At 43.3% G+C, this 27,458-nt stretch overlaps 1 protein-coding gene across 1 annotated transcript; it reads right to left on the bottom strand.

Annotated features, from left to right (window-relative positions):
* Positions 1–12,305: 12,305 nt before the first annotated feature.
* On the bottom strand, positions 12,306–17,636 carry LOC144542791 (zinc finger MYM-type protein 1-like). The gene is made up of 3 exons (XM_078290074.1): positions 17,515–17,636; positions 13,336–14,212; positions 12,306–13,181 (listed from the first exon to the last, which is right to left on the bottom strand). The coding sequence occupies exons 1-3, from the start codon at positions 17,634–17,636 to the stop codon at positions 12,306–12,308; spliced, it is 1,875 nt and encodes a 624-aa protein (XP_078146200.1).
* Positions 17,637–27,458: the final 9,822 nt, after the last annotated feature.

Below are 27,458 nucleotides of genomic sequence, written 5' to 3' on the forward strand. Positions count from 1 at the left end.
CGGTTTGTGATTTGTCATTGAAGAAGATATGATGTTATTGTGTCGTCTGACTTGTGTTTGTGTCTAAGGTTCCCCAACCTGGCGCAGACCTGCTACATGAACTCCGTCCTGCAGAGCCTGCTGACCCTGCTGACCCTGAAACCCTTTCAGGAGATCAGCCGCCAGTGTGCGGTTTGGAGTTCGCTCCCTGCTGCTGAAGTAATGAGGTACACACACACACACACGTAGCTTCCCCACTCTGCAGTGACACACAATCACTCGCAAGTTCCTCCGCAGACTTGCAGCTCATAAAGAAATAACAGAATACTAAAGCAAAAGTCTCTCTTCTCTTCCATTCTCTCCTCCTCTGTTCCTTTGCTCTTTCTCTCCAGAGGGTTTGCGGATGTCGGAATGTCCCGTTCCTCCGACAGCATGCGTCACAAACGCAAAGTCCTCAAATCCTTCAAGAAGATGGTCTCCGCTCACGCCTCCAAGTTTGGAGACAAAGGGCAACAAGTGAGTAAGCTTTGTATCTTCAACAGCAGCACGCAGATCTTTACTGATGTTTTTTATTTCACCACCTGCTGATACTGTCTCCTCCGTGTGTTGATTTCTCTGTTTGTTTCTGTGTGTGTGTGTGTGTGTACATTCAGGACGCTCACAAATTCCTCACCTGCGTCTTGGAGCTGATCAGGTCTGCATCACCAATGCTGCAGGAAATCATGGGGAAGATGGGCGGAACTTACACCTGCCCAATGGAGGCCCACCTGGCCTTTTGTCATAGTCTGGCATCTGTGTCCCTCAGATGCCATTCTTCACCTGTCCACCAGATGCCCTCGGACTTTCCTCCCTTCTGTGCTCCTTCCCTCCACACCTGCCCTGCATCAACCCTCGTTTGCCCTGCCCTGCTCTCTGTGTTTTCCCCAGCCAATCAGCTCAAGATCAGCACACACAAAATAATAATTGATATGGAGTCTCTTAAGATGTCCCATGTAACAGTGTGTCCTGTCCTCTCAGGCCATTACATCAGCGACGGGGTCTATTCAGAGGGACAGGCAGGCGACGGGACAGACCGCTGGCTCTTCTACAACAATGAGCGGGTCAGAGAGGCGACCGGCGGAAGGAAACAGTGTACATCCTCTTCTACGAAAAAAGAGCACAGCACAGTCATGTCCTGCACTAAAGACACACAGACGATGTGGAAGAGACAGACAGAGAAACACCACAAACGCTGATGTTCTTTGCCAATTTCCCCAGACTGTAAGCCCACACACATCTCACAGTTCATATGATTTCATGGTCAGATTCAAGTTCAGAAGGACAGGGGTCTTGAAAAGGATTCTGGATGTCACCCATCTAATGTTGTGGAAATCCACTAATCCTGTACGTGTGTGTGTTGTCTGTGTTCTCAGCAGTAGAAGAGGCGGCGGTCGGTGGGACGGTCCTTCCTGGACCTGAACCCACCATGACCCAAACACTGTGCTTCAGGCCCCACAAGAGGACCTAGAAGAAAGACCACAGGTAAGTAAAGTTTCTCTCTCTCCGTCTCCCTCTGTCTTCCCTCTGCAGGCGATGAAGGTGGAGGTGAAGCTGAAGATCGAGGTGGAGAAAGAGGACGGACTACCTGCTTGTCCAGCGGCCCGGTGATGACAGGATGGAGCACCCGGATGCCACCTTGCCCATAGGAGGATGGGTTTCCCCCAGAGAGCCTGGTTCCTCCCAAGGTTTCTTCCTCTCAGAGGGAGTTTTTCCTTGCCGCTGTCGCCTCTGGCTTTACAACAGACCCATCTCATCACCTCCAGGTAGATCATTTCCTTGTAGAATTTTCCATTGGCTTTTCATGCTTCTGAACAAGGAAAGTACTCGCGCACAGTATGACAACCAACACAGGGACCGAAAAATTGACAAGAAAATCCCTTTCAATCTTCCCTCTCCTCCTCAAACTTCCCTGTAAGTTCTTCTCCTCAGTTTTATTCCTCCCTCATCCTCCTCCATCTCCATCATATCCTCACACTTCCTCTTCAATCCTGCGTCTCCTCTTCAATCTTCCCTTTCTCTCCTCCTCCTCCTCACTCATCCTTGTCCACCCCGCTCCTCTGGCAGAGTGAGAAAGACGGTGTTTTCCATCCCCGTCTCAGTCGTCATACAGTTTGCAGCAAAATCATCTGCCTGGAAGTCAGATTTTTATTGTCTGTAACCCTTCATTTTACTGCTTCCTAACAATGTATGAACAATTCCTAATTGGACGTTAACAAAAAAACACTTTAATTACTAATAACATATGAACTGTTCATTAACAAAAAATAATTTATACAACAACATATTTGCGTTCATATGTATTTATATAGTATCGGACCTGTAAAATGAAGTGGTCCTATTTTCTAGAATTCAATAGTAATATGTATTTAGAGTTTACAGGTCCCCTATCATGTATGTACGTTATCTATTTACCTTCTTAATGAAGGCTTTAAAGTGCTATATCATTCCATATCAACAATGTAACAATTTAGCCGTAATGGTATCATCATATTACTGTTTGAAACTCAGTAATACAAATCTGTATCAATCTATTTTCCAGACCAGTTAATGATATATGGTATAGTTTAGCAAAGTTGTATGTGTATACAACTTGTGTGGAGGTCACATCATCATCCTAATAAGTAAATCAACTGTCAGCCTCCTGTTTCTTAGCACTGATGAGAGATCTGGATGTGAATCGAATGCATGTTTCCTTCATGGATATACGTCTGCAGAGAATATGACATTTCTACACCACTGGATGCTGCTGACATCAAACAAACAACTGACAAGCAACTGAATGGTCAAAGTCTTTCCTACATGGGGAACTAACGCCCTCTATTGTCAGAACAGCCTGTTTTCATATGCAGAGGTTTTGTGTTTAACTGCAGCTCTATGTGCTGCTGCCTTCCTTGAAAAAGTGATGTTTATATATAAAGATTATGTTATAGGTCTCAGGATGAGAGACTGTGAAAACAGGAGAAAAACAAGACGGCAGACGCTTGTGGCTTCTCCGTCAGTCTTCTCATCTTATTTATTAAACATTTGTCAATTACCAATAGTGTCTCAAGTATTTCATTTCTCACATTAACTGTTTGTTTTATTATGTTCTTTAAATCATGCACAAGTCTTTTGAAAAGTATCAAAAAGGCAATGAAATCAATCCATACATAAATATCAAAAATAAAACTTACACTTATTCATGTAAAACAACATTCTGCATATTACCATTTTAGTGTTTCATTCGCATGCTACATTAAACCTATTACCAATCACAAATCACTTATTAGCATTAAGCTACAAAACACATGTCCCTATTGTAGTAGGCTACTTGACCCTATTGCAATTGTCTTTTACATAAACAAATCAATCTAACACTAAATAAACAAAATAAACTGGGCTAGCATGGGTTAAGTACTTTAATGAATAATATTATCAATTTTTTACCCGTTTCTGAACGTCTGTCTACAACGAAAATAAGATGTGCAGGAGCCGACCATTGATGAACAAATAAAATACACGGCCACCATTTGGCTAGCAACATTCAACAGTAGCTTGTCCTTTACAACTGTCTTTAAACTCGATTCTGCTGCTACACACACTTGTTTTAACACAAGGAAAATTGAAAATTGTAAGTCATGGGATAACTTTTGATAGATTTTATGTACTTTTACAACACACCAACCTGTGAAAACAGGAGAGAAACAAGACAGCAGCCTTGTCTTCTCATCTGTAGCAGGCGCTACCTTGCACCTTGTAACAGGACCAAGTTCAATAAATGTTAAATGAATTACATCACAATTAGTTTTGCTCAAGTAGACAACTTGAAAATGAAATGTCACAGCAGATCAGTACCATGTGTGTTAAATAGTTTCAGCAGAATTAGGAATTACAATCATGTTCAGGACAAAATGCAGCTCTCTTTGGGTTGATAAATTATAAGAGGGCAAAAATGTCAAGTCTTGTAGATCATAACTATTTGGACTGTGAAATACAATGAATATAACTGAAAATGTTCCAAGCACACACATTCAAAAAAGAGGAGGATTTTAAATGCTCTGTGCTTTACCTTAATCTTAACTTAAACACTTGGTTTTGGTTTAATTAAGAAATTTTTTTCCATGAATTACCACACGGTTATCGGTTAAATAATTCCACTAACGTCACTTAAATACCACAGGTAATAACGTTACCTAACGTTAAAGTTTATAGGGCAATGGAAGACACATGCAAAGTAACGTAAGAAAGTGGGACTCGGTGCAAACTAGTAAAATACGTAGTATAATATATAATAATATAATATTATAATAATAAGATAATAAATAGTGATAACCGAATTTATGAATGAGAGTGAATTCGCATATGGTACACACTGGAGCAGAGCGGAGTAAAATAGACCTCGTAAGTCGTACGTCAGCCTTTCCCAAATATGGCTCACGGTTCCGTAGCGATTTCTCCGTGGGGAAAATGAATGGGGTTTCACATAATCGTCTCTGTCACAGTCTACGTTTCATGCAGGATTTTCAAAGTCGGTACATTTTTACCAACGTATATTTATGTCTCTAATGGCATTGGATCCGTTGATTTCTGTTCTCCGTTTTCTAGTCTAAGTGGTATTTTTGCTAGCAACAAGCTAAACACTTCAGCGCATATAATTGCGTCACGCGTTGTCAGTGGGCTTCTACTCTGAGTCTATATGTTGCTTAGCAACCCTCACCGCTCCCACACATTTTTTTAAGATGTTCGAAGTTTTTACCTTTTTTTTTTTTTTAAAGGGAGGCAAAGGATCAGCATTGTTGTCGTGCCTCCTGTCAGTACCTTTTGCAGGAAAGCTAATGATCCTAAAACAACCAAACAATTAAATGACTCTTTTCTATTTCATATACCAATGGTATTATTCAAGTTCACTCTGATGATTAGTTTTATCTACAATATAAAACGTGGAAATCAAAGATATGCGATCGATTTAGTAAGCGTGGCGGTGTAGGTGCTCAGATGAGAGAGAGAGAGACAGTTGAGAGGGAGAAGATATGCAATCATGGCTAGAAGGTATACGCATTTTGTCAAACTCTCGTTGGCGCTGGCACTCTGTTGACTGCAAGGAGGTGACTGTTGCTAGGTTACCGGTACGCTAACCACAAAAATGGCAGACAGCGCCCACAGTTTCTGAAGTTTATTGGAATTTAACATTTTTTCACAACAAAGTAAAGCCGGATTACTCTTCTCTTTGCTGACTGATCGTTCTCTGTGAATGACTCCTCAGTTGGCCAATTGTCTAGTTTCTGATGCTTTTGGAGAGCCACAAAATGTGTATGGATGTGATAAAATGTATATTTAGTAAGTGCAATACTTAAGCAAAACTTACGTAAAAGTTACTGACTTTAAAAAATAGGCCACTGTAAAAGTACAAGTACATAAAAAAGCTACTCAACTACAGTAACGGGAGTAAATGTAATACTTTTACATACAAACATGTATGACACCTGCTCTTCGGAAAGGGCAATAAACAAAAATAAGATCCGTCCGAAGATCCAAGATCCGAAGATAGAGGCAATAAAGGCTTTTTCATTTTTTTCAGCTAATCAGAGTGCCTCTATGCTTTTTATTATATTCAGACAGCTGCTCCACTACAGAGAGCGACATAAACCAACTTTCGTGGGAGACACGTCTCCTCAACAAAATGCAGATACCTTCTAGCCATGACCAAGGTATGCCGGGGGAAGACCTACATTACTGCCACCAGTGGGTGACGCAAATTATACACGCTTTAGTGTTAGTTCATTAACGGATCCAGTGCCATTAGAGACATAAATATACGTAGGTAAGAACGGACCGACTCCGAAAATCCTGCATTAAACCTGCACTAAGCGATTTCAAACCCTAACCAATCCTGAAACGAATGTGTGCTACGTGGTGATTTCCGTGAGACGTAATGATATAAACAAATAGCCACACACGTGGACCAGCTGTGTTGTTGTTTTCACCTCTTTCCTAAAGCTTGTTGTCAAATTCGTCCCAAGTAATGGCGATCGATAAAGCGAGCGAGTAAACATTTTCAGCTAGTAAACATGCTACCTACCTCTTCACCTGTCATTGTTGGACATGTAACCTTCAGCGGGAGAAAAATCTGCCAAAGCGAGACTGGTAACCGGCTATATTCTCCGTAGGTACGTTTATTTTAGCCATTAGCCTTTATGCACAGTTTGCCCTTAAGGGCTGCCGTCGCCCAGTAGCTTTGCTGTGTGTGTTTATAAAATGTGTTGCGGTTTCTGTCACCCTCTAGTGGTCAGAACAAATCGCTTGGTGTAGCTTTAAACAAAGACTGCGACAGAGACGATTATGTGAAACCCCATTCATTTTCCCTACGGAGAAATCACTATGGAACCAGAATTCCATATTTGGGCTTGTGGGCATCTGACTTGCGCGGTCTATTACCAGACTGTATGTATGGATAAACAGGGTTAAGAAGATACCTACAACGCCACACAACACCAAAAAACACTTTGAATTATGTATTTTTTAATCAAGGCCAATTTTTTTAAAATCACTCAGAGCCGTATAAAAGGCTGTTTTTTGTGTGTGACATCACCTCAGAGTACGAGCAAAGCACGCGCATCTGAGCTCTGCTTCGGGAACGAGCGTCCTGCTTCCTCTGCTGCTCCGTCTGTCAGCTGTGTTCGTACAGTGCCGGCTTCGATTTTATCAAGATATTAAGTATTTTACATGAGTAGCCCACCGGTATTTAATATGTAAAGATAAGAACAGATCACCGAAAACGGAGGTTTAAGTTAGGGTTAGGTGTGTTTTCTGTGCTTGTTCATGACATGGATATGTAGACAGCAAGCTTGTTTTTGCCTGCTTGACATGCATTCCACAGGTCTGTCTGGCAAATTCAACAAGTCTGACATTGCATGCTATTCATCATTTTTGTATTTTGTTGTCAATTAACTTTGTTCTTTTCATTTCTTAAATAAACGATTTTAAATAAGTTGCCTAATTCAATTTCACGACAGTTGCTGTATTGTTAACCAGCTTGCATGGTAGTGACTGTGGGTCTAGCCGCCAGACAGAGTTTCTAAACAGAAGTGTTTGTGGCTGCTGTGTAGGAAAGTGAACCAGGTCGACATTTAGCTTTGACAGACTCCTGATAAACTATGGCTGTATGATGTCATCTTGTCAAACTACCATAGCAAAGTGCTGTAAATGCTTGTACAAGGATACGCCAACTCGTGATTTTCATTATCTGCTTCTGCTAAGAAACTCAAATACAAGGAACTGAAGCTGCATTTAAATGTCAGAATGTAAAGTCAGATTTGATTGGATTAATTCAGAGTACGCCTGTTTGAGTCGAAGATAACAGCTCCATCTGGTACATAACTTAATAAATCCTCTTACAAAAGTTGAATAGGCTATTTAGAATTAAAAAAATAAATTTGAAAAAAATCTAAATTTACTTGTTGACACTGAATGAACATTAAGTATTGAGGGGCAGACGAATATGAACTGTAGGAGATTCCTTCTCTCTCTGCCGGGCCAAGACCGCAGAACTGGTAGGAACAACCGTAATGTTGAGGAAACAAACTGGATAGTATGACGGCGTTTTAGGGCCACTGTAAAAAAATACAAAAAAACACACACACACACACACACAGAAGAAACCATGTCGACATCAGTGGGTGATACTATAAGACAGCTACAGTAAAAGATAGTAGAGTTGTAGTAGAAGAGAACAGAATCATAGTACAAGACATAACGTCTGTCATAGAAGGTATTAATCAATACAAGAATGCAGAAGTAGCCTAATAATCTCCCCAGTTAACTGTTACTAACCAGTTAATGAGGGTCGATGAGAGGAGTTTTGACATTCCTTGTAGGAATCATAGGTAGAAATGCATCTTTCAGACATAGCGTATATATATGACCTAGCCAGCACTTTGTAGGGTAACATTACACGAATCGATAATATAGCTAGAGTTAGCAAACAATTTCCCTACAATATCAAGTAGGCTAATGCTAAGGATGTCTATTAAAGGATAAGGCCGGTGTTTTTTAATGCATTGCTTACCGTCAACAAATCCTATGAAAATAACAAAATCAACAATGCGTTTGCTCTACTCACTTTCTGACTTCCCACGTACCGTTTTTAGCCGTCAACCCGGAAGTAATTGGCTCCAATTGTAAGCTAAAAACCTTGAAATACAGCTCACAAAGACATAGTTTAAATTTAAAAATCGCTAACTGTTACCACGAAAAGTCAAACTGTTGTAGTTATTACCAAATCAAATTAAAATGGGAACAAATTCTTCATTACGCTGGGGACTATTTTCGGTGCTACGGAACTACTTTCCGGAGATCGCAAAGTGTTTACGGTCGGCTTATTAAGTTGTTTGAGGAAAAAGTCGGCTGGCCCGGTGCATCGTGATGATGAAATATGCTGTCAGAGCAACAGCATGGCTCTTTGACGTGTTTTTAATCGTTTTTTTAATACAATGGAGTTCTATGGCTGCTGGGACATAGCTGCATTGGGCACCGGCTACATGGACGAGATTTGCTGGCAAAACAAAATCATTGCTGATTTTGTTATTTTCATAGAATTTGTTGATGGTACGCAATGCATTAAAAAACACCGGCCTTATCCTTTAACAAAGTTGCACAGCCTATGTTAGCCTAGTAGCTAGCTAAACCTTCGTAGTAGCTACTACACCACGACCGAAATCGCATTTACCAAATGTCTGAACATGATAAATTGATTAAAAGTTACCTGAGCAAATGTAACGTTACCTGTTAGCTGACAGTTACTCAAATGCTGGGAGCTGCTGCAGCTGTTGGGACTCTGTCGGGAAGTGACCTTTTTTCTCAAAATTACGACTTTATTCTCGTAATATTATGACTTTTTTCTCGAAATCCTAGATTCTTTTTTTTTTTTTACAGTGGCCCTAAAACGCCATCATAGGATAGAAAATCGAGAATGTCTCACTTACCTCCATCTCTTTCAAATTAATGATAATGTTACGTAACGTAATGAGTGTTGCGCCTTAACGTCACATAACCAGTTGTTCAGTCCGGTTCTGGTACACGGACTAACCGAATCTGCTCTCAAATTCAGTAGTCAATACCTACATTTTCAGGTAGTGAGTTCGGTTGTAGAATGTGGTTCTCTTCTTAAACTGGGCTGAGATTACAGGGGTTTTAAAATCCTAACCGATTTTGAAATCGGGTTGCATCACGCACAATGCCTACCATACACTAGAAGACTTTGAAAAGACTTTTAAAAGACTAAAGTCTGACACCTTCTCACATCCAGCTCACATCTAAAGACAATGTGTCATAAGTCACTGAGTTTTTAGTCACAGACTATAAGATTTTGCAAAGACTGCCTACCATACACTAGAAGACTTTGAAAAGACTAAAGTCTGACACCCTCTCGCATCTAAAGACATTTTTAGTCACAGACTATAAGATTTTGCAAAGACTGGGGATCTTGCAGGGTCACTATTTGCAAGACTACAACTAGATTCCTTTGGAGATTATTTCCCATCCTGCTCCTGGTGTCTCTCTCTTGGACTGTGGAAAAGGAGGAGAAACTGGTGGAGTTGTGGAGTGAACAGGAGTGCCTCTTTGACGTGTCCTCCCATTTGTACCGCGATAGAGTGGAGAAGGAAAAAAAGTGGACAGAAATTGCTGTAGCCCTCGAAATCCCCGGTGAGTATGCTATATGCTATAGCTAGCTAGCTAACCACTGTCCCGAACGGGGCTACTTGCAAGCTAACGTTAGCTTGCAAGTAGCCCGTCCAAGAGAACCGAGACTTCACGTTCTTGCGCCTCCCCGGAGTTTACTATCTACCCGGTTTGCTGCTTCCTGTTTTGGTGCTGGAGAGAGCGCAACAGTGACCGCCCACTTTTTGAACGGCTCCGGTTCCGGAAGTGAATTTTTCATTCATTCACTTCATTGACGTTTTTGAAAATCCTTATATAAAGAGTTTAAGCCTGGAACTAAGCCAACCAACTACGAGATGAATCGTGACCATAAAACATTTGATTCGGAGCAAAAAAAAAAAGGAAAACGGAAAAAAAGGCAAAGGTACAACACTGTGTACATAATTATTTTAAGAGTGAAGGAACTACTCATCCCATAAACCATTGCAAATCCCATAATCCATTGCGAATGATACCTTTTCCGAAGACTTCCAACCTAACGATAGTTTAGCTTCTTGAATTTAACCTTTGTCATTATTATAGTGTTTATATTGTTAATAATAGTGTTGTAATATATTGTAGTTTGTGTTGTGTGTGTGTATAGTGTTTCATATAGTATATAGTATAGTATAGTGTATAGCAGTAGCGAACCGTGACTCTTAAACCTTGGCCCTCTGACTCCCCTTCCCCCGTCGGGAAAAAATCAAACCACCAGCTTAGTTTACTGTGTCCTCTCCTATAGTACTGCAAAAGTTACCTATGACAATTCCAGCTCTGAAACAAAAATTAAGACGCTAGTCCAGCCTTAGCATTGCAACAAGCAAACAGCATGGAGACAGTGAGAGTTATCACCAAAACAAAAAACAGCTAATCTCTTAAGCAAAATGCAAATCCTCCTGACAAATAATCACATCATCACACAAGCTGTGTGTGCACTTCAGCGGAATATGACAACGGGCCGGGGTGCAAAACGCATGGCAGCAGACAGCCACCCCCTCCTACCCAGGGGTTAAAGTGGGCCGGAAGATCCGGAATGGCGTTCCGGCACCTTTGATTAATAAGTAAATAAATCTGATTGGCAGTTTCATACATAATAATATCAAGCGAGTTCACAGGGCTGCCAACTCTCCCGCATTGACCATGAGACTCACGCAGCGCACAGACAGACATGACAGAGCAGCACCGTGCAGCGAGTTATTCAGACCATCTGAATAGCGAGAAATATACACAAATCTATTATATTGTAATTTATTCCCATGCATGGTGCTCAGAGTAATCTCAGTCCGCGGCTCTTCTGCGTCTCTCCCTCTCCTCTTGCGCTGTGCGCACGCAGGCAGGAGTGAGAGTGAGTTACTATGGTTACGGGGACGCTCTGTGTCTGTCGCTCTGAAACTTTCTCGCGATCCCAATAATAGAGAGCCTAAGTCCCTCCCCTTCCGGTGGACCACCATGGGACCTTATTTCGAAAAAATATGTACGGTAGTCAACGGCGAGAGACAAATAATTGTTTGATCCCGTTTGAATTGTGCCATGAATTACACATATGATGTTTTGTCAATTTAAAAGATAATTTTGCAAGTCAATAAAGTCGCAGTTTGTCGTAAAACTGTTTAAGTATAAGACTGTGAAAATACGTAATTAGAAAGACTACACACCCAAAAGTCGCGTAAGTGACGTCATAACTTTCTCTCTCCACAAGCTACCCAGAGCCGCTGAAGCTAAGTCCCTCTCAGATAGCAGTAGTATTATACACAACCTGGAAGGTAGACACTAAGAACGGATTTAAACTGGTTTAGGATAGTTTTAGTACAGTGGGGGCTAACGTTAACGCGATGCCTGTGTGTTTCGTATGTTTCGTTCCATGTTGGTGTTGGTGACGTATATTGTGCGAGACGAGAGATGTAGTTCACTGAGCGGTTTCACACAAAACTAAACGTTACTTTACTGTTTTACGACAAACTGAGACTTTCTTGACTTGCAAAATTATCTTTTAAATTGACAAAACATCATATGTGTAATTCATGGCACAATTCAAACGGGATCAAACAATTATTTGTCTCTCGCCGTTGACTACCGTACATATTTTTTCCAAAATAAGGTCCCATGGGGGACAGCGGAAGGGGAGGGACTTAGGCTCTCTATAGGTTTTTAGGTTAGTATGCCTATGCAAAATGATGAACGTAAGCACCTCAATGCTGAAATCTAGTAATATAACATAATTTTACATTTTTGGTTAACATTATTCAGGGTTGCTGTTTCTTGACTTAATCCAAGAGGTTAGGTGGGGTAGAAATGCAGGAAATTTGTTTTAAGTTACTATTTAAGTTACTATTTTTATTCCCCCCACCAATTATGTATCTTACCCCCCAGTCATAGCGCTGTCATGATACAGCACGCACACAGCATTACATGAAATTTTATGCACATTTACCATAAATGTGCATAATGACCGCTGAGTTGGGTAAATTTACAGATTGACTGGTAATTCTGCACAATGACCGTTTCCCAAATAAACCTTAACATACACAAAACAGTGGCAGCGGCGGCCAGAATAAAATCAGTTGGCACGGCGGCCTATAATTTTTTAAATAACTTACCCTTTGATGATCGCATTACTTGAAAACGAAGTCCATCCTCCTGTCCTTTTGGATGAAGTGGTTGATGGCGGGGTCATGCAACTGATCCTTTGCTTTTAATTTCATCAGCAATTCCTTCTCGATGGATATTAAGGCCAAGTCTGACAGTCGGCCCTGCCCAGTCGTGTTCCTCGAGTAGGTTTTTATGTGCTTCAGTGCAGAGAATGACCTCTCCACAGAGGCAGTGGACACAGGGATTGTCAGGATGAGGCATGTGAGAGTGTACACTTGTGCCATGCTTTCTTTCAGTTCTTTTTTGAGGAGAAACTGATGAATGTCGGCTGGGCTCTTACCCGCAAAGTCAGACATGCCGTACATGACGGTGAGCTCAGTGTAGATTCGGGGCTGGTCGAAATATGCACCATAGCTGTCCATCAAACTTGAAAAGGCAGCATTGGGAAAATGGTCACTGTAATGCCCGAACTGTTGTGGATCCAGAAGGGCCAGGAACGCCAGCTTTTTGTGGTCACTAAAGCGGTTGACAATCTGGGTTAGGAGGCTATCAATTACGCTGCAGTAGAGCTCCCTGTACCGTGCACAAACATCTCCTTGAGCCCCACGACCGCGTGGAGGGCCAACCAAAGCCTGGGTTTCTTCGTAGACCCTTTCGAACTTCTCTTTCTCCTTTTCAATTGTTCTGTGAAGCTCATCCACTCTGGCCAGGCAGAACTGGATATCGAAACCTTTGTTTTGGAGAATTCCAAAGACAACATCCGAGTACGAGAAGATGGTGTGGGAGGTTTTCAACCGAAAACAGAAATCGAAGCTGGCAAGGAGGGTGATGTATCCATCAGCGCAGTGGACAGTGTCGTCATCAAACTCTGTGTGGTGGTCTACGATGTGCTCGAACACCTAGGAGAGTTACATGGCTTTTATCTTATGGAAACAACTTATAGACTTCCAATAAACACTGAGATTATTTACCTTTTTATTTTCTTTAATATTAATACTACCATTAGTTCTTTATTAGTTCTTATTGTTATTGTCATTATTATTATTATCCTACCTCTCTCAATTTCCTGGTCTTCTCTGCCACTGTGCACACCAAACGAGAATTGAAGCACCAGCGAGTAGGAGCTACTCGTGGAAGCCTACACTGGCAAATATCATCCAGCAGCTTGGTGCGCTTTGCTGAGCGGCTGAAAAAGGCAGCCAAGCCGGAGAGGTGTGAAAAGAAGACCTTGCACTCTCTTATCTTGGAGGCTCCCTGTGCCATGACAAGATTTAGAGTGTGGGCATAGCAGTGAACGAAGAGGGCCTGTGGAATGGTTTCCTTCACTTTCGCTTGCACCCCGTTCAAACCAGATGCCATAACGGCCGCTCCACCATAGCACTGAGCGACCACTTTGTCAACACAGCCAAAACCCTGCAAGAACTCCAGCAGCCGTGTAGCTATGGCCTGTGCTCGTTTGTCCTCTGTCACATCTTCATACTTGAAAAAACGCTCTTTCACCCCATCTTCAGTGACATAGCGAAGCACATATGACATCTGGGCCACGTTGCTAATGTCTGTTGTTTCATCCAACATGATAGCCACAAAAGGTGCCTTCCTCACCTCCTCCTTCATGCTCTCTGTTATGACACTAGCAACGGCGCTGATCAGGTCATTCTGAATCTTCGATGATGTGCCACTGAACACCGTTGATGTGGCGAGGTGAGTGCGCAGGTTGCTGTCATACTCCGCCACTAAATCCAGCAACTCCAGGTAATTCCCCTTGTTTGCCGAGCCTGCTCCTTCATCGTGACCTCGGAATGGCAACTCCTGCTTGCCCAAGAACACCACGCAGTTAATGAGACGTTTCAAAATGTCCCGGTTCCTCCTAACCTTCTCATTATGAGCAATGACATCCCGGCGTTGTTGTTCATCCAGCTGGAGCTCTATCCTGGTGCCCCCAAATGTTTTAAGGCAAATAGTAGCTTTCAGATGACTTGAAGCGTTTTGATGGCGATGGGCTGACTTGGATAAACTTCCTAAATCAGAAAATCCATCTTTGGCCCAGGACCCACTCTCCGCGCCAAAAAGCAAACAATCCCAGCAGTAAAGCTTTTGCTCCTTGGTTGATCCTGTCATCCACGGGTATCGCGTATAATTGCTGGAGTTGAAATGTCTTTCGAAAGCTCTGGTTTTCTGCACCAAATTAAGCTCTGGTGTGGGTCTTCCTCTTCCGATTAACTCCAACTTTTCATTAAAAGTTAACCTTGAAAACGGCGTCGATAATAAATCCGAAACAATGTCCTCCTCACTAGCGAGAACGTTACTCGCGGCTGCCATCGTGAAGTAAACCAACAGGCTAGCTAGCTAGCTAGTTTATTAGCTTGTGATTCATGTCCCTCACAGCGGGCGGAACTTGCCATAAAGTTAGCGATAACAAAGCCCACCCATTTAAAAGGAAAGATATGATTGGTCAATTTTACTGTCATTTGAAATTAGTCTCTCATTGAATTACTATTACTCAGCCCTCTGTGAAATTATAGCGGGACCACCAATCACAGAGCTGCATAGCATTTTCTTCCCAACAACTGCGTCAGCAAAATTCTGATAGGGTGACAAAGGGGATTCTTTCATTTAACCCTTCACATTCCAACACAAACTGAATAGGCAGGTTTGAAGGGTTTATTTCCTCAGAAACATTTTGTTTAGATATTGATTGTCAAATTATGAATTAATAAAATAAAATTAGAACAGATGACTTTTTAAATATTATTTTTTAGAATATCTTAGGCCCTCTCTGAGGGCCTAGAGGGCCCTGACCGTTCCCCTCTGGTGTATAGTGTTATCATCGACATGGTACAGTGCTTCGTTCCTGACTGCAATCACCGCTCGGGCGTCCATCAATGCCGTTTCCACCGATTCCCCACGAGTGTGTCGGCGAAGAACCGGTGGATCAGATATACCGTATTTCCTCTAATAGTGGCCCGGACCTTTATTTACCTCAACTGCAGAGGGTACCAGGCCTTTATTGGAAGCAGGCTTATATTAGAGACAGGCCTTTATTTCTAATTCCCTCTGATAAGTATTTGTCCTTTGTTTGTTTCCTTGTTTTCTGATCTGCTTCTGTTGGGGTACGTTAGGTAGCCGTTTTGTTGTTACTGCAATGCATTATGATAATTACGGTAATCGACGACGGCATGCTCCAGAGACTTCCGCTGGCCGAGCCGTCTTGTGGCATTTGTACGTTACTACAAACTACAGTTACAAACAGGCACCAGGAGTTTACCGGTATCCACCGTTGTTTGCATGTAAGCTGAAGCTAACTGAAGCTAACTGAACCTGGGCGCCGATGTGTTCCCGGTGATCCGGCTGAGATTTCGGCGAGGGTCCGGGGCTTGGATCGGGAGGATCAATGCGGGCCGTGGGCGCGGTGGAGAGGCAGCGGCGGAGAGAGGAGACGGACACGGTGCAGCCATATACTAGGTTTTGAACTAGTCTTGTTTCCTTTTTCCCCCGGCCTGTATTTGAGACCGGCCTTTATTTGTTCATGTCGACGACGGCCCCGGCCATTATCGGAGACCCGGCTTTTAATTGACTACAAGCCACTATTAGAGGAAATACGGTATAAGGTAATAACGTTACTCGTTTTTAATAAATGTGAATTCGTGATCCAGTTACATTCACGTAGCTAACGTTATGCTAATATTACGTGAGTTAGTTACAGCTGCATAGGATAAGCAGCTAGCTAGCTTTAAGACTGTTTGTGCTTAGCCTAGTTGTTGGTTGTTTGTACGATAAATCTCTAAAGTAGCCACTGGCCCCTCAACACCGTAGCACACACATATTTCTATATATTTTCCTCACAAAAATCACTTCTCAGATTCCATTCACATCGATCCATACTCAATGTAACAGTAAGGGAAAGCGCCTACATGCATGAAGTCAAATTTTTTTAAATGAATGAGCTGAACAAAATACACCTGCAAGATCATGATTTCCTCCCTGCACTTTTTTTTTTCACCTTTTTAAATCAATTAAAAACACCATATGTCCATATAAAATACTACCCAAATTACTATATAGCACTGCTAATCATATTTTTCGACATGTACAGCTCATTTCATCTACAGCTCTAACAACAATTCTCTAACTTTCCACAAGTCTTTGTTGTTATCAGCATTAACTTGGTAGCTAGACATGTAATTTGCTATACTATATAATTGTATTTTTTTTATGTTTACTTTATCATGCCTACCCCCTGTATATAATACCGTATAATTATTATTTTCTTCTTTCAGACGTGCAGACAGGAGGCCCAGTGACAGTTCTAGAGTGTGCAGCTGCCATTTTACAGAGGGACTTGAGAGGGGTCCAATATGGTTCCCCGGGCATGGGAAGAGTCTGCCCGTGGAGGGCAGTCCGCCCGTGGAGGAGAGTGTGCCTGTTGACAGTGTGCCGACACCCAAATGTCAACGTTTCAGGTACTCTGCATCAACCCTCGATGAAAAGGTCCTTAGAATGGAAACTGGCCTCCCAGACAGAAGCATCTTCAACATCTTCGTTGGCTATACGAGGAGATTTAACACTAGAACCGCCAGGGGTCGCTGTATACCTAAAACTGCCAACGGGTAAAATTTACCCGTGCGCCTGGCTACCGCATTTCTAGTACAAACTGTCTTCACAAATGAATGTCTCAAGTCATAAAATGGTTTTGGTCCTCTTGTTTTATAATGTAAGTATCTTTAAGAACACTAATTGGTGTTGGTTATGGACGTCAGTATAAATCAGTCTAAAATGACACTGAAAATGGGTATTAGAAGAAAATATTTGCATATTTGGGTGGTGTGATATTATTATAAAACGACATTCATCACATGAGATAACCCATGTTATTTAAATGACCAAAGTACCCTAAATACCCCAAATGGACAATAATAAAGCCATAATAATAACAATAAACAACCACCGCATGGATGATTTAATGTCGCAACAAAATTGACATGACAGAGTCAAGCGCACAATTTCACCTAATCAATTATTAATATAGGCATTTCAACAATGTGTGAATGAGAGAACATCACCAAGAAACTTGAGGTAACCATTAAAGCTTTTTTTCATTCATTTCATTCATTCATTTTTTTACGCACAATGAACGTTTGTGAGGAGGCTAAATTTGAACATTTGAACACGTGATTATTACGTGTCCCTCAAACACACTTTGAACAGACATTCAGCACCTTGACACCTTGACACCTTGACATCCACTCTGCACGCAGCTCCTGGGCCAGCTGAAGCATGAAGTCCCTTCTGGGGATGTTGTTACTCATGCAGCTCCGGTACAGCACACATGCATTGATGGCAGCAAAATCCAGCATGTTGTAAAACACAGCAACGGGCCATCTACGCGTGCCAACAGATTGACTGTTGCAATGTTTTAATAGCCTAGCAATAATAATAATAATAACCTTTCACAGAGTATTGGCGAGCCATTTGGTCGAGCACGTCAACCCCTAGTTTTGTTTTGTTGTAGTAGGTAGGTCACTGTCTCTGGCTTCCTCTTGCTGTCCGTGGAGATGGCCACATGCTGGTGCTGCGTGCTCAGGATGGTGACATTTCTCCTGGGCTTGCACTGGTACACGGTCAGCGTGATTTTGCCATGTTTCAGTACCTTGGTATTGAACAGCTCCGCTCTCCCCTGCACAGAGGACGGGAGCCCCCGCTTGTTCCGCTTGATGGTGCCTACCAGGCTGGTGTCGGCGAGTGGGAGGGAGGTGAAGAAATTATCGGTGGTGATATTCCTCCCCTTACCAACAAAGGGCTCCACCAACTTCAGCACCACATTCTCTCCAAGGGATTGTGTGGCTGGTCTGCTTTCATCCTTACCCAGATATGGGGTGCAATTCAACAGGTATTTGCTGTCAACATCTGCTGCCAGCCAAAACTTGATACCAAATTTATCCTGCTTGTTAGGCATGTACTGCGTGAACCGGCACCTCGCTTTAGTCGGGAACAGCTGTTCGTCCACGGTAATGTCCGGCCCTGGTTTGTAGCATGCAATGCAGTTCTGTCTGAATCTCTCCCACACTTCAGTCATGAGCACAAACTTGTCAGTGGTCAACCGGCATCGCCGGGTCTCCTTCTCATCAAAGCGTAGGAAGCGCATGATCTCCCGAAACCGGTTCCTCGACAACGTTGAGATGAAAAATGTATTGCCCCGATGCTCAGACCAGAAACTTTCCATCTCAATGTTCTTCCCACAGTATGCACCCCTCACATAGAGAAGCGCAATCAACTCGGCAAGTGAAACATCCCAGGAGGCTCTCTCTTCACTCACTCTGCGCGCTTCAGCCACTGTACATTCTCGGATGTGCTGCAACATCACTCCATCACACAGACATAAAAACGCTGACTGTTTGTCACAAATGTTACGCCTTGCGTGTGGTTTGGGGCCAGCTGATTCTGTGAGAAGATTTTGGACTTGCATGACATGTCTATGCATATATATATATTAGGGGTGTAACGGTACACAAAAATCACGGTTCGGTACGTACCTCGGTTTTGAAGTCACGGTTCGGTTCATTTTCGGTACAGTAAGGGGAAAAAATGCAAAACATAAAATTGCTTGTCGTTTATTATGAACTTTTGTAAACATCAACAGTTTATAATTTTTTTTTATAAAATTTTAAATGAAACATAATAAAAAATAAAATATATAAAAATAAAATAGAATAAAAAATAGAATACTGCTGCAAACTACTACTAATAAGTTCTCCAATAAATAAAATATTCTCAAATAAATTAAACAAAATATAAAATATAATAAGAAATATATAAAATATAATAAAAAATATAAATAACTATAATAATCTTTTCTTTTTTTAGGAAATGAACTTTTCCACATTGACTAAAGTGCAGCACTTGTTATTGCTTTGGCCCGATCTGAATTACCAGCGAAAGGCTGTTTAAATGACGAAGGGAGCAGCGTTTGCACTACGCTCGTTTTTTTCCTTGCAGCAGTGATATTCACATTCGCGTGGTGCCGTTTCAAATGAGTTATCAAGTTTTGACGTGTTGCCAGAAACATACCCGATCACTACTGAACAAAAGAGACCTTAACGGTAAGGGAGGGTCTTCAAGCTCTGGCTTATCGTTTGCATTGGCCATGACGTTCGCTAGCCAGAGGCTAGGCTAGGCTAGGCTAAGCTAAGCGTGCTGTCTGTGTAGTGCGCTCAAAGTGCGAGGCGGAGACTAAACAAACGTCCGGTCCGCCACTTAATATGTTCGTGTGGGAACTCTGATTTGAAGTATGTTCCGCACGCAAAACAAGCCTACTAAGATTGCATTCAGTACACATCTGCACCGTACCGAAAGTCCTGTACCGAAACGGTCCGGTACGAATACGTGTACCGTTACACCCCTAAGATATATATATATATATATATATATATACATAGACATGACATGCAAAGTTTATTCATGCTTACCTTCTATGGTGCTTGGGCACCTGGGGCTGGTAGCTAGCGTCACAGTGTCCAATTCCGGACGGCATATGACCAAAAATGACCAAAAAATCACAATCAATTACCAATATATTTCATCCTGTACTGTTTTCGTTGATGTTTCTCATAAATTAACCATCCTCCATCTGTCTTTTTTAAAGTTTAATATCGCTTTTACCTTAACTTGTATATGATTTTCTTCCAGTCCCTGCAAATGGATGATAGCGCACCTATTTTTGAGATTCAAAGGGCGTATCCAATTCCGGACACTTACTTCAGTCCGTGTCGGCGTCGATATTAACCCTTCCTGTACCTTCACAATGTTACAGATGCATGTAAGAAGCGCAGGCTATGTACTCAAGGCTCTTATTTTTCCTCCTATTTATCAGCCAATACCGCCACCTACTGGATGTTTTTTTATAATACTCTTCCAGTAAACCTCTTCACATATAAAGTATTTGCCATTGACAATGGATCTATTTCAGACAATTTTAAATAATCTCCAAATGTATGTATATTAAATACTATTTTTTTTTAAATGTTTAAGAATAGATATGCATTCTCTTATTCAGCAGTCATAAGAGTGCATTATAACATTAAAATCACTTGTATTCATGCAAGAGTGGAACACACCTTAAAACCAAGAGTTCACACTAGCTCCACACGTTCTAGTAAATGTCACCAATATCTTTGAAACTCAATAACAAAATTACACTATAGCCAGTATTCAATAGTCTTATTTTTTTGTAAAAACGATGAAATATAAATAAATAATATAAATAATAAATAAATAAACAAACAAACAAACAGATAAATAGATAATAAATAGATTGATAGATTGATTGTTTGCTATTCATCACGACACCAAAAACACCAGAAATCTGTATCGTCGTCGTCGTCCTCCCATTCCACAAGTGGTGTGGAACCACTTGTGGCAATTGTCACACTGGACCCAAGACACCAGACCCTCAGAGTCCTGAGGAGGGTCTTGCTGCTTGCACTGGCCACACCGCCAGATCCTTTCCTCCAGCCTTCTTCTCTTGGGGGCAGTGTGACCTGCTCAGAGAAGAAGTAAGGTATTAGGGCATTATTTGAATGAAAACGGATGAACATCCTACTATAGAATGAGGAAATCTCTGTCTGTCTGTCCGCATCCATTTTGCTCCTCAACGGGTTGGCCAATCAATCTCAAAGTGCACATGGGCATTGAGCATTGGCATAGGCAGGGACTGACGGAGCCGATTTTTCCATTTTCCCAAATTTACGCTGTTGTTGCGCCTTTTTAGCAAGTCTGCGCAGAGTTGTGGCACGCGCATCCCTGGAAGTCTGTACGTAGTTGTGGCGCGCGCATCCCCGGGTATCTGTGCGGAGCATGGTGTGGAGTTGTGGCGCCCGCATCCCCGGAAGTCTGCACGTAGTTGTGGCGCGCGCATCCCCGGGTAGGGACTAGTGTAAATACTGAAAACAAATTTAACATATTACCAGTAGTTGTCAAGGGTCCAGTGGAGGAGGAGGAGGACGACGACAACACTGTTGAAGGCCCAGGAAGGCAGGAGGCTGCATAAATGAAGAGACTTGTTATGGTAGTTTGTGTTTTAACTGAATTCTCCCAAAATTAAGATTGAATTTAAATTGATTGCATTACATAACACTGGCTTATCCTAATCCACAAAATACTGCCAAACATACTACGATGAGAGAGAGAGGATGAGAAGGAGGAGAAGCCTACGGCCACATCCAGGGAGGGAATCGGAACAGAAAATAGACACATTCATTTTGTTAAGGTCAGGCAACTTTAAGTTGCATCTTACATTGCTTCACATTGCTTAAACAGATTGGGAAAAAAATTACCTTGGGAGGAAGAGGAGGGTGCCCTGGACCCTCGGAGGCCGCGGGATGATGGAACTGTTGGCACTGAAAAATAATTGAAAAAAATTGTATGGTTTGATATGGTAACATTGCTAGGTGATGATGAATGTTCAAGATACATGAATATCTATTACTATTGCTCTGAAACCAAACTGTTAAGCAAACACAACATACCGTTCAGAACAGGCGATGGAGAAGGAGAGGTGGGGGGATGGTGGTTTTCAGGCAGGTGAGTGTGTGGATGGCGGTTAGAGGCAGGCATCTGGGGACCGTGGGAGCGTGAAGATGGGCCAGAGGGGGCTGAGGGACCGGCGATGGAGGGGCCAGAACTGGCGGGAACAGCCCCGAGGGATACTCTCCTTCTGCGGCTGGGGAGGGAGCCGCCATGCGGGGTACAGGAAGTGGCCGTCGAGCTGCCGATGTCTTCGTTCTGCCGCTCCCTGTCTGCCCTGGCCAGAGCTCTGGCTTCCAGACGTGCAGCGTGGTCCTCCACCTCCTCAATGACATCTGCCATCTCCTGTGCTGTCAGCAGACAGGCCTTGGTGATGTTCCTCCTGATCTTACCGGTGTTGCGGGTGAAGTTGACTTCAGTCAGGAGGTGGGCCAGGTCTGCTGATATCCTCCCTGCTGTTACCAGGGGATGGCTGAGGAAGGGGTTTGGGGCATCCTGGCGTGGAGGATTCTGGGATGGGGGGTTCTGGGGTGGGGTGTCCTGGCGTGGGGGGTTCTGGGATGGGGGGTCCTGGTGTGGGGGGTCCTGGCTTGGGGGGTCCTGGCTTGGGGGGTTCTGGGGACTTCTGGATGGGGTGGTAGCAGCAGGGGTGGCACTAGGAGATGCAGGCGTGGCTGGTGGTTCTGGGAGAGTCCCACGCTGTGGCCCGGACGGCATGACCCGTGACCAGTCAATAGCCGTAGGGTCCAGAGGGTGGAGGCCACACTTCCTGAATCCCGCCACCACCACTCTCCGATCCTTTAGCCTCTGATATGAGTCTCTCAGGACCCTTGAAAACTCCTTCTTGGAGTGGCTGACTGCCGACAGATCTCCCACAAGCCCAGAGAAATCTGCCTTCAAGGGTCCAAAGAAACTCACATCCAGAGGCTCAGGAGGATAACCCCCTCCCTCTGTGCCGCCCGGACCAGCTCCGGATCCAGGTGGGACTGGTGGCCGTCCAAGACAAGGAGCAGAGGGCGCTCCTGGGTGGCGTACTTGAGGAAATGTTCGACAAACCACTTCCTGAAGAGTTCGGAGTCCATGTACCCCGCTGGTGACTTCCCATAGAGGGCATGGGGGACTCCCTCTTTGTTGTAAGGTCCCCCCGGGTAGCCCCCCTTATAGATGATAAAAGGGGGGACGTCCTCCCCAGCCGCGTTGAAGCAGGCCAGGACGGTGATGTGTTCTCTTGTTCCCTGGGCCTGCTTGTAAGCATGTTTCTTCCCTCGGGGCACAACGACTTTCCTCCTGTTGGAGTCCAGCTGAAACCTCTCCCTCAGCCCGTGCTCCTCTAAGGTGGTGGACAGCAAGGTGAAGTATTCTTCGATGGGTCCCCTCTTGGCACAGGCTGCCCTCCCACGGTCAATGGTGTCTGGGATCCTCATTGTCAGGGGATGGTGGTGCCTCTGGCGGAAATTGTCCCACCACGTCCGGCTTATGGCGGTCTTGGGGCCTTCTGGATGGCGGTGGTTATATATTGCCAGGGTGTGGGCCAGGACCTGTGGCTTTGTCAGTGGAAACCCATAACTGGCAGAGTACAAACTCCACCAGGGAACTTTCATCTTCAGGGGTTAGGGATGTCTTCCGGCCGATTTGGCAGCCGGAAACCACCTTTCCACTGACGCGGTCACACAGGCTGGACTTGGGGACCCCAAACACCTGGGCTGCCTGCCTCACACTGCACCTGCCCTCCCGCACCTCTTCAATGGCCTGCTCCATAGCCTCCGGGGCCCAGTTCCACTTCATCCTCTTCCTCTTCGCCAAGTAGTGAATGCTAGGCATCTGCAAACACATAAATACAACAGTACTATTACTTTAAAAATAGTTTGGAATCAAACAGTTTAATATAATATGTAGAAACATAACTGCATGCATTCACACAAATATATACACCTTACCTTTACAGAGTATAGCATGGCAAGAATTGCTACCTCTGCATCATTCTCTCTCACACTTTTCTCCACCTTGATCCTCCTGCAGAAAAAGACAAACGCACACATGCACACACACACACACCCTACATATCTTTTCTGTTATGTGTGTGTTGCTCCTCCCCCTAATCTGCACTGCTGCTGCCTCAGCCTCTCTTTTCTTTTCACACAAAAAATGGCACAAAGTTGACTGCAAGACTCTTATGCATCTTAATAGACTAACATATCACTAAAAACCTCTATATATCACAAAAATAAAACAGCAGTAAAGGAAACTATTAGATATATTAGATAGCCCTCCACACACACACACACACAAGACCAAGAGGATGCAGCAAAAAGTAAAATAAAGTTGCATAACTCAACTTGGTCTTAATAATAGTGGTAATATTAACAATAATAATAATACATTCGCCAGTTAACGGACAGTTCACGTGCACACATATGAATTTGAATTAACGTTAGAGTTACAAATACCATAAATTATCCTGGTTATCAATGGCCCTGTTAATGTGTGACTCAGATGTTCTTGGTGAGAAGCCTTTTTTTTTTTTTTTTAGCAACACTGCTTCTTCTGATAATATGTTTCTCTGCTTCTTCAACATACAAATTGCTGGCGACGTCTGCTACTGTGTTTCATTTTTTCATTGGGCAGTTAAGGCTGTGTAAACTAGCAACATAACGTACATAATATAACAGTGTTATATCTCTATGGCAGTAACTCACTAGCCGACATGATGTTCGCGGGTGCGGTAAACATTTCCATGGTAACAGCGAGCTCCACCAATCAGAGACGTCGCTGTTACACTTTAGGATTGTGGGTAGTGTAGTACTTCTCCATGACATCGCGAATAAAACATGTTTTTCTTAAAACAAGGTTGATATCATACGGACTTGTGGCTTCTACAGGAGCATATACCATCGTTTCACAATCTCATAGCTCGTGGTAAGTCTACCTTGGATGGTTATGACATTATGGCTAATAATCAAAATCCTCGATTCAGAATATGAATGGGATTTTCTCTTCCGGAACCTCACTGTTGAGCTCTATTGGTTGTTGACAATGTTCACGTCATTAACTTCACTATTTGCATGAGCCAAGACTAAAGACTTCTGATAATATTAAACATGTTTGATTTTATCGGAACGTCAAGACGAGAAAAAGACTTAAGACAGCTCGGACTGAGTTTTCTGACCACCTTACACCAAACGATTGAGATGACGGGAGCGCGCCACAACTCTAGCAAAACTCTCATGATTTTATTCCGACATTGGAAATTTGTCTGCGACAGTGAAATCGCTTGAAAAGTTGTTTGGTGTAAGGTCGCCATAAGGAGAAACTTAACCGATTTTCTTCTCTCAAATCGCAAACAAGCTCACACTACAAGTTTAGAAAATGACGGTGCATCACACACTACAAGATATTATTAAGATTATCTTGCCCGACAGAGCTGCTGTATGCAACAACTCACGTGACCATGGAGAGGCAGGAGGCAGATGTTTACAAACATGGAGGCGGAACAGCTGGCTTTGGTGTGTTCAGTAGTTTGCCAAAGAAAAGCGAAAGGCCAGAGGAATTTGGATGAGGAAATGGTTGGAGAGACATAGGCAAAGCGGGCTGTCCGTTCTTCAGCGAGAACCGGAGGTGAGAATTTAACTGGCAGATCTGTTTGTTATAATGTTGTTACGCTATCGCTAGCCCAGTGCTAAAAGTGATAAAAGGCTTATCGTTGCTAGGCAATACCGTCAGCTGTCCCAGCCGGGATAAAGTTAAATTTGTCCAATGTTGAAAGGCATAATGAAGTGACGTCGCCGTCCAGATTTTAACTCGCAAATATCAAACAGGTTAGAAATTATCGGGGCGGCTCCGCTGCGTTTTCGAACAGTTCGGGAGGGTTACGATTTTATCTGTAAACAGCTCACATTACCAGATATTCTGTGCCGAACTTCGGTTCTGACTAAGACTCAGATCCAGATTTCTCCTCCGATTGTCGGGAGGGGCGAATCGAGGATAAATCGGCAAAAAACTTGTATAATCTGTGCCCGGCATTAATAAACGAACTGTGTGTGAATTTAACAGGATTAAGCTCCAATGAGGAGTGACAACCGTATTTAGCTGCAGTGTAGTGGCATTTAGCCCATAGGCGAGCGGCCATCTCTTAGTCAAAGACGCCCTCTAGAGGCCATCTCACAAAGCGACATCTCACTAAGCGTTATCTGAATGACTGACTGGCTGAATTTGGCTCGTGATGCCCTCAGCTGTGCCGTGGGGAAAAAATCATTTCGCTCACAGGACGTGATGCATTTTACGTTTCCGTTTTGTTTGCAATAAACAGAAGAAGAACTGTGTAGTTATCATGAGCAGCGATAGCTACCATGACTGAACAGACAAAGAAAAGAAACTCAAGCTTCATCAACAGAAAATTAAAGGAAAAATAAGTCACAGTACTGGACACACTGTTTGATTGACAGGTGAATTTTGGTGAAAGCTCTAAAACCAAATCAGCGTCACATCAGTCAAAATAAGGCCAAAACATTCCCTGGAGCTTGTTGTCTTGCAGTAATGCCTCTGTCAAGCTTCCTATAAACTGTGAGATGTTTCACTGTTGTCATCTCTTGCGTCACCATCTGACCCCAGACCAGCCTGGGTCCCACAGAGCAGCACCCGCTCCGGGCCAGCAGAGGCTTCCCAGAGGGACGACGCCCACCCGCCTAAACATCTCTGACAGGCCTGGAGAGGCTTGTGGTAGGTCCAGCCATGCACCGTGGACCAGGGAGGAGTGCTCTCTCTCTCTCTCTCTCTCTCTCTCTCTGAATTGAATCGAATTGAATTGAACTGAGACAGACTGGGAGACAGATCCAGAGATAAAGTTGTCTGCAAGTAAGAGCTGAAACTGGTTGAACTTTGGCAGCTTTAACTAAGATCTAACCTGTATCTTGCCTGTCAGTAAGACAGGTGTTACTGTTTCAGATTGGTCTATTCCTGCTTTCATCATCATCATCATCATCATCATCCTCAGAATCAGGGGGCGAGGTTACCATGGGGATATTTATCAGTCGCCATTCACCAGCAAAGATAAATGTTCACTCTCTCTCTCCCTCTCTCCCTCAACAACAGTCCAAAAGTTCGGTTCAGAGCTCTGAACTGAACTTTTGGACTGTTTGCCTTTTTTTTCCTCTGCTCCAGACTTCCCAGAACCGCTAGTCAGCATCTTTTTGAGTTTTACACCAGAACCCTGCATTTGGTGTCAGAAGTGGGATCGAAGCTGCCATTCTGGAAGAGTGTGACAGCAGCAGGATAGTAGAAGGACATTACATTATACTTTGCTTCAGCCACTTTAGTTTTAACAGACTATCCATAGTCAGTCATATTCAAAAACACACACACACAGACACGCATGTACACACACAGTCATGTACATACATGGACACACACACACAGGGATACCTGCACACACACACGGATACACACATACAGACACACACACATACGCACAGACATATGCAGACACAGGCACACACAAAAACTGACATACACAAACAAGCACACAAAGACACACACACAGACCCGCACAGACACATGCACACGTGCATACACACACACACGGACACACAAACACACGCCCAGTCTCGCAAATGCGGATATGCAAACACACACACGGATACATGCACACTCACACAGACACA

The sequence above is a fragment of the Centroberyx gerrardi genome, chromosome 18 (assembly GCF_048128805.1).
Source record: "Centroberyx gerrardi isolate f3 chromosome 18, fCenGer3.hap1.cur.20231027, whole genome shotgun sequence".
Taxonomy (NCBI): domain Eukaryota; kingdom Metazoa; phylum Chordata; class Actinopteri; order Beryciformes; family Berycidae; genus Centroberyx; species Centroberyx gerrardi.

Coding starts and splice junctions, on each gene's coding strand:
- LOC144542791 (XM_078290074.1), bottom strand. CDS start 17,636: ATGCTGGATTTTGCTGCCATCAATGCATGTGTGCTGTACCGGAGCTGC. Junction 14,213..17,514: donor CGTGCAGAGTGGATGTCAAG/GTGTCAAGGTGT, acceptor TGGGGGCACCAG/GATAGAGCTCCAGCTGGATG. Junction 13,182..13,335: donor AGACCAGGAAATTGAGAGAG/GTAGGATAATAA, acceptor TAACTCTCCTAG/GTGTTCGAGCACATCGTAGA.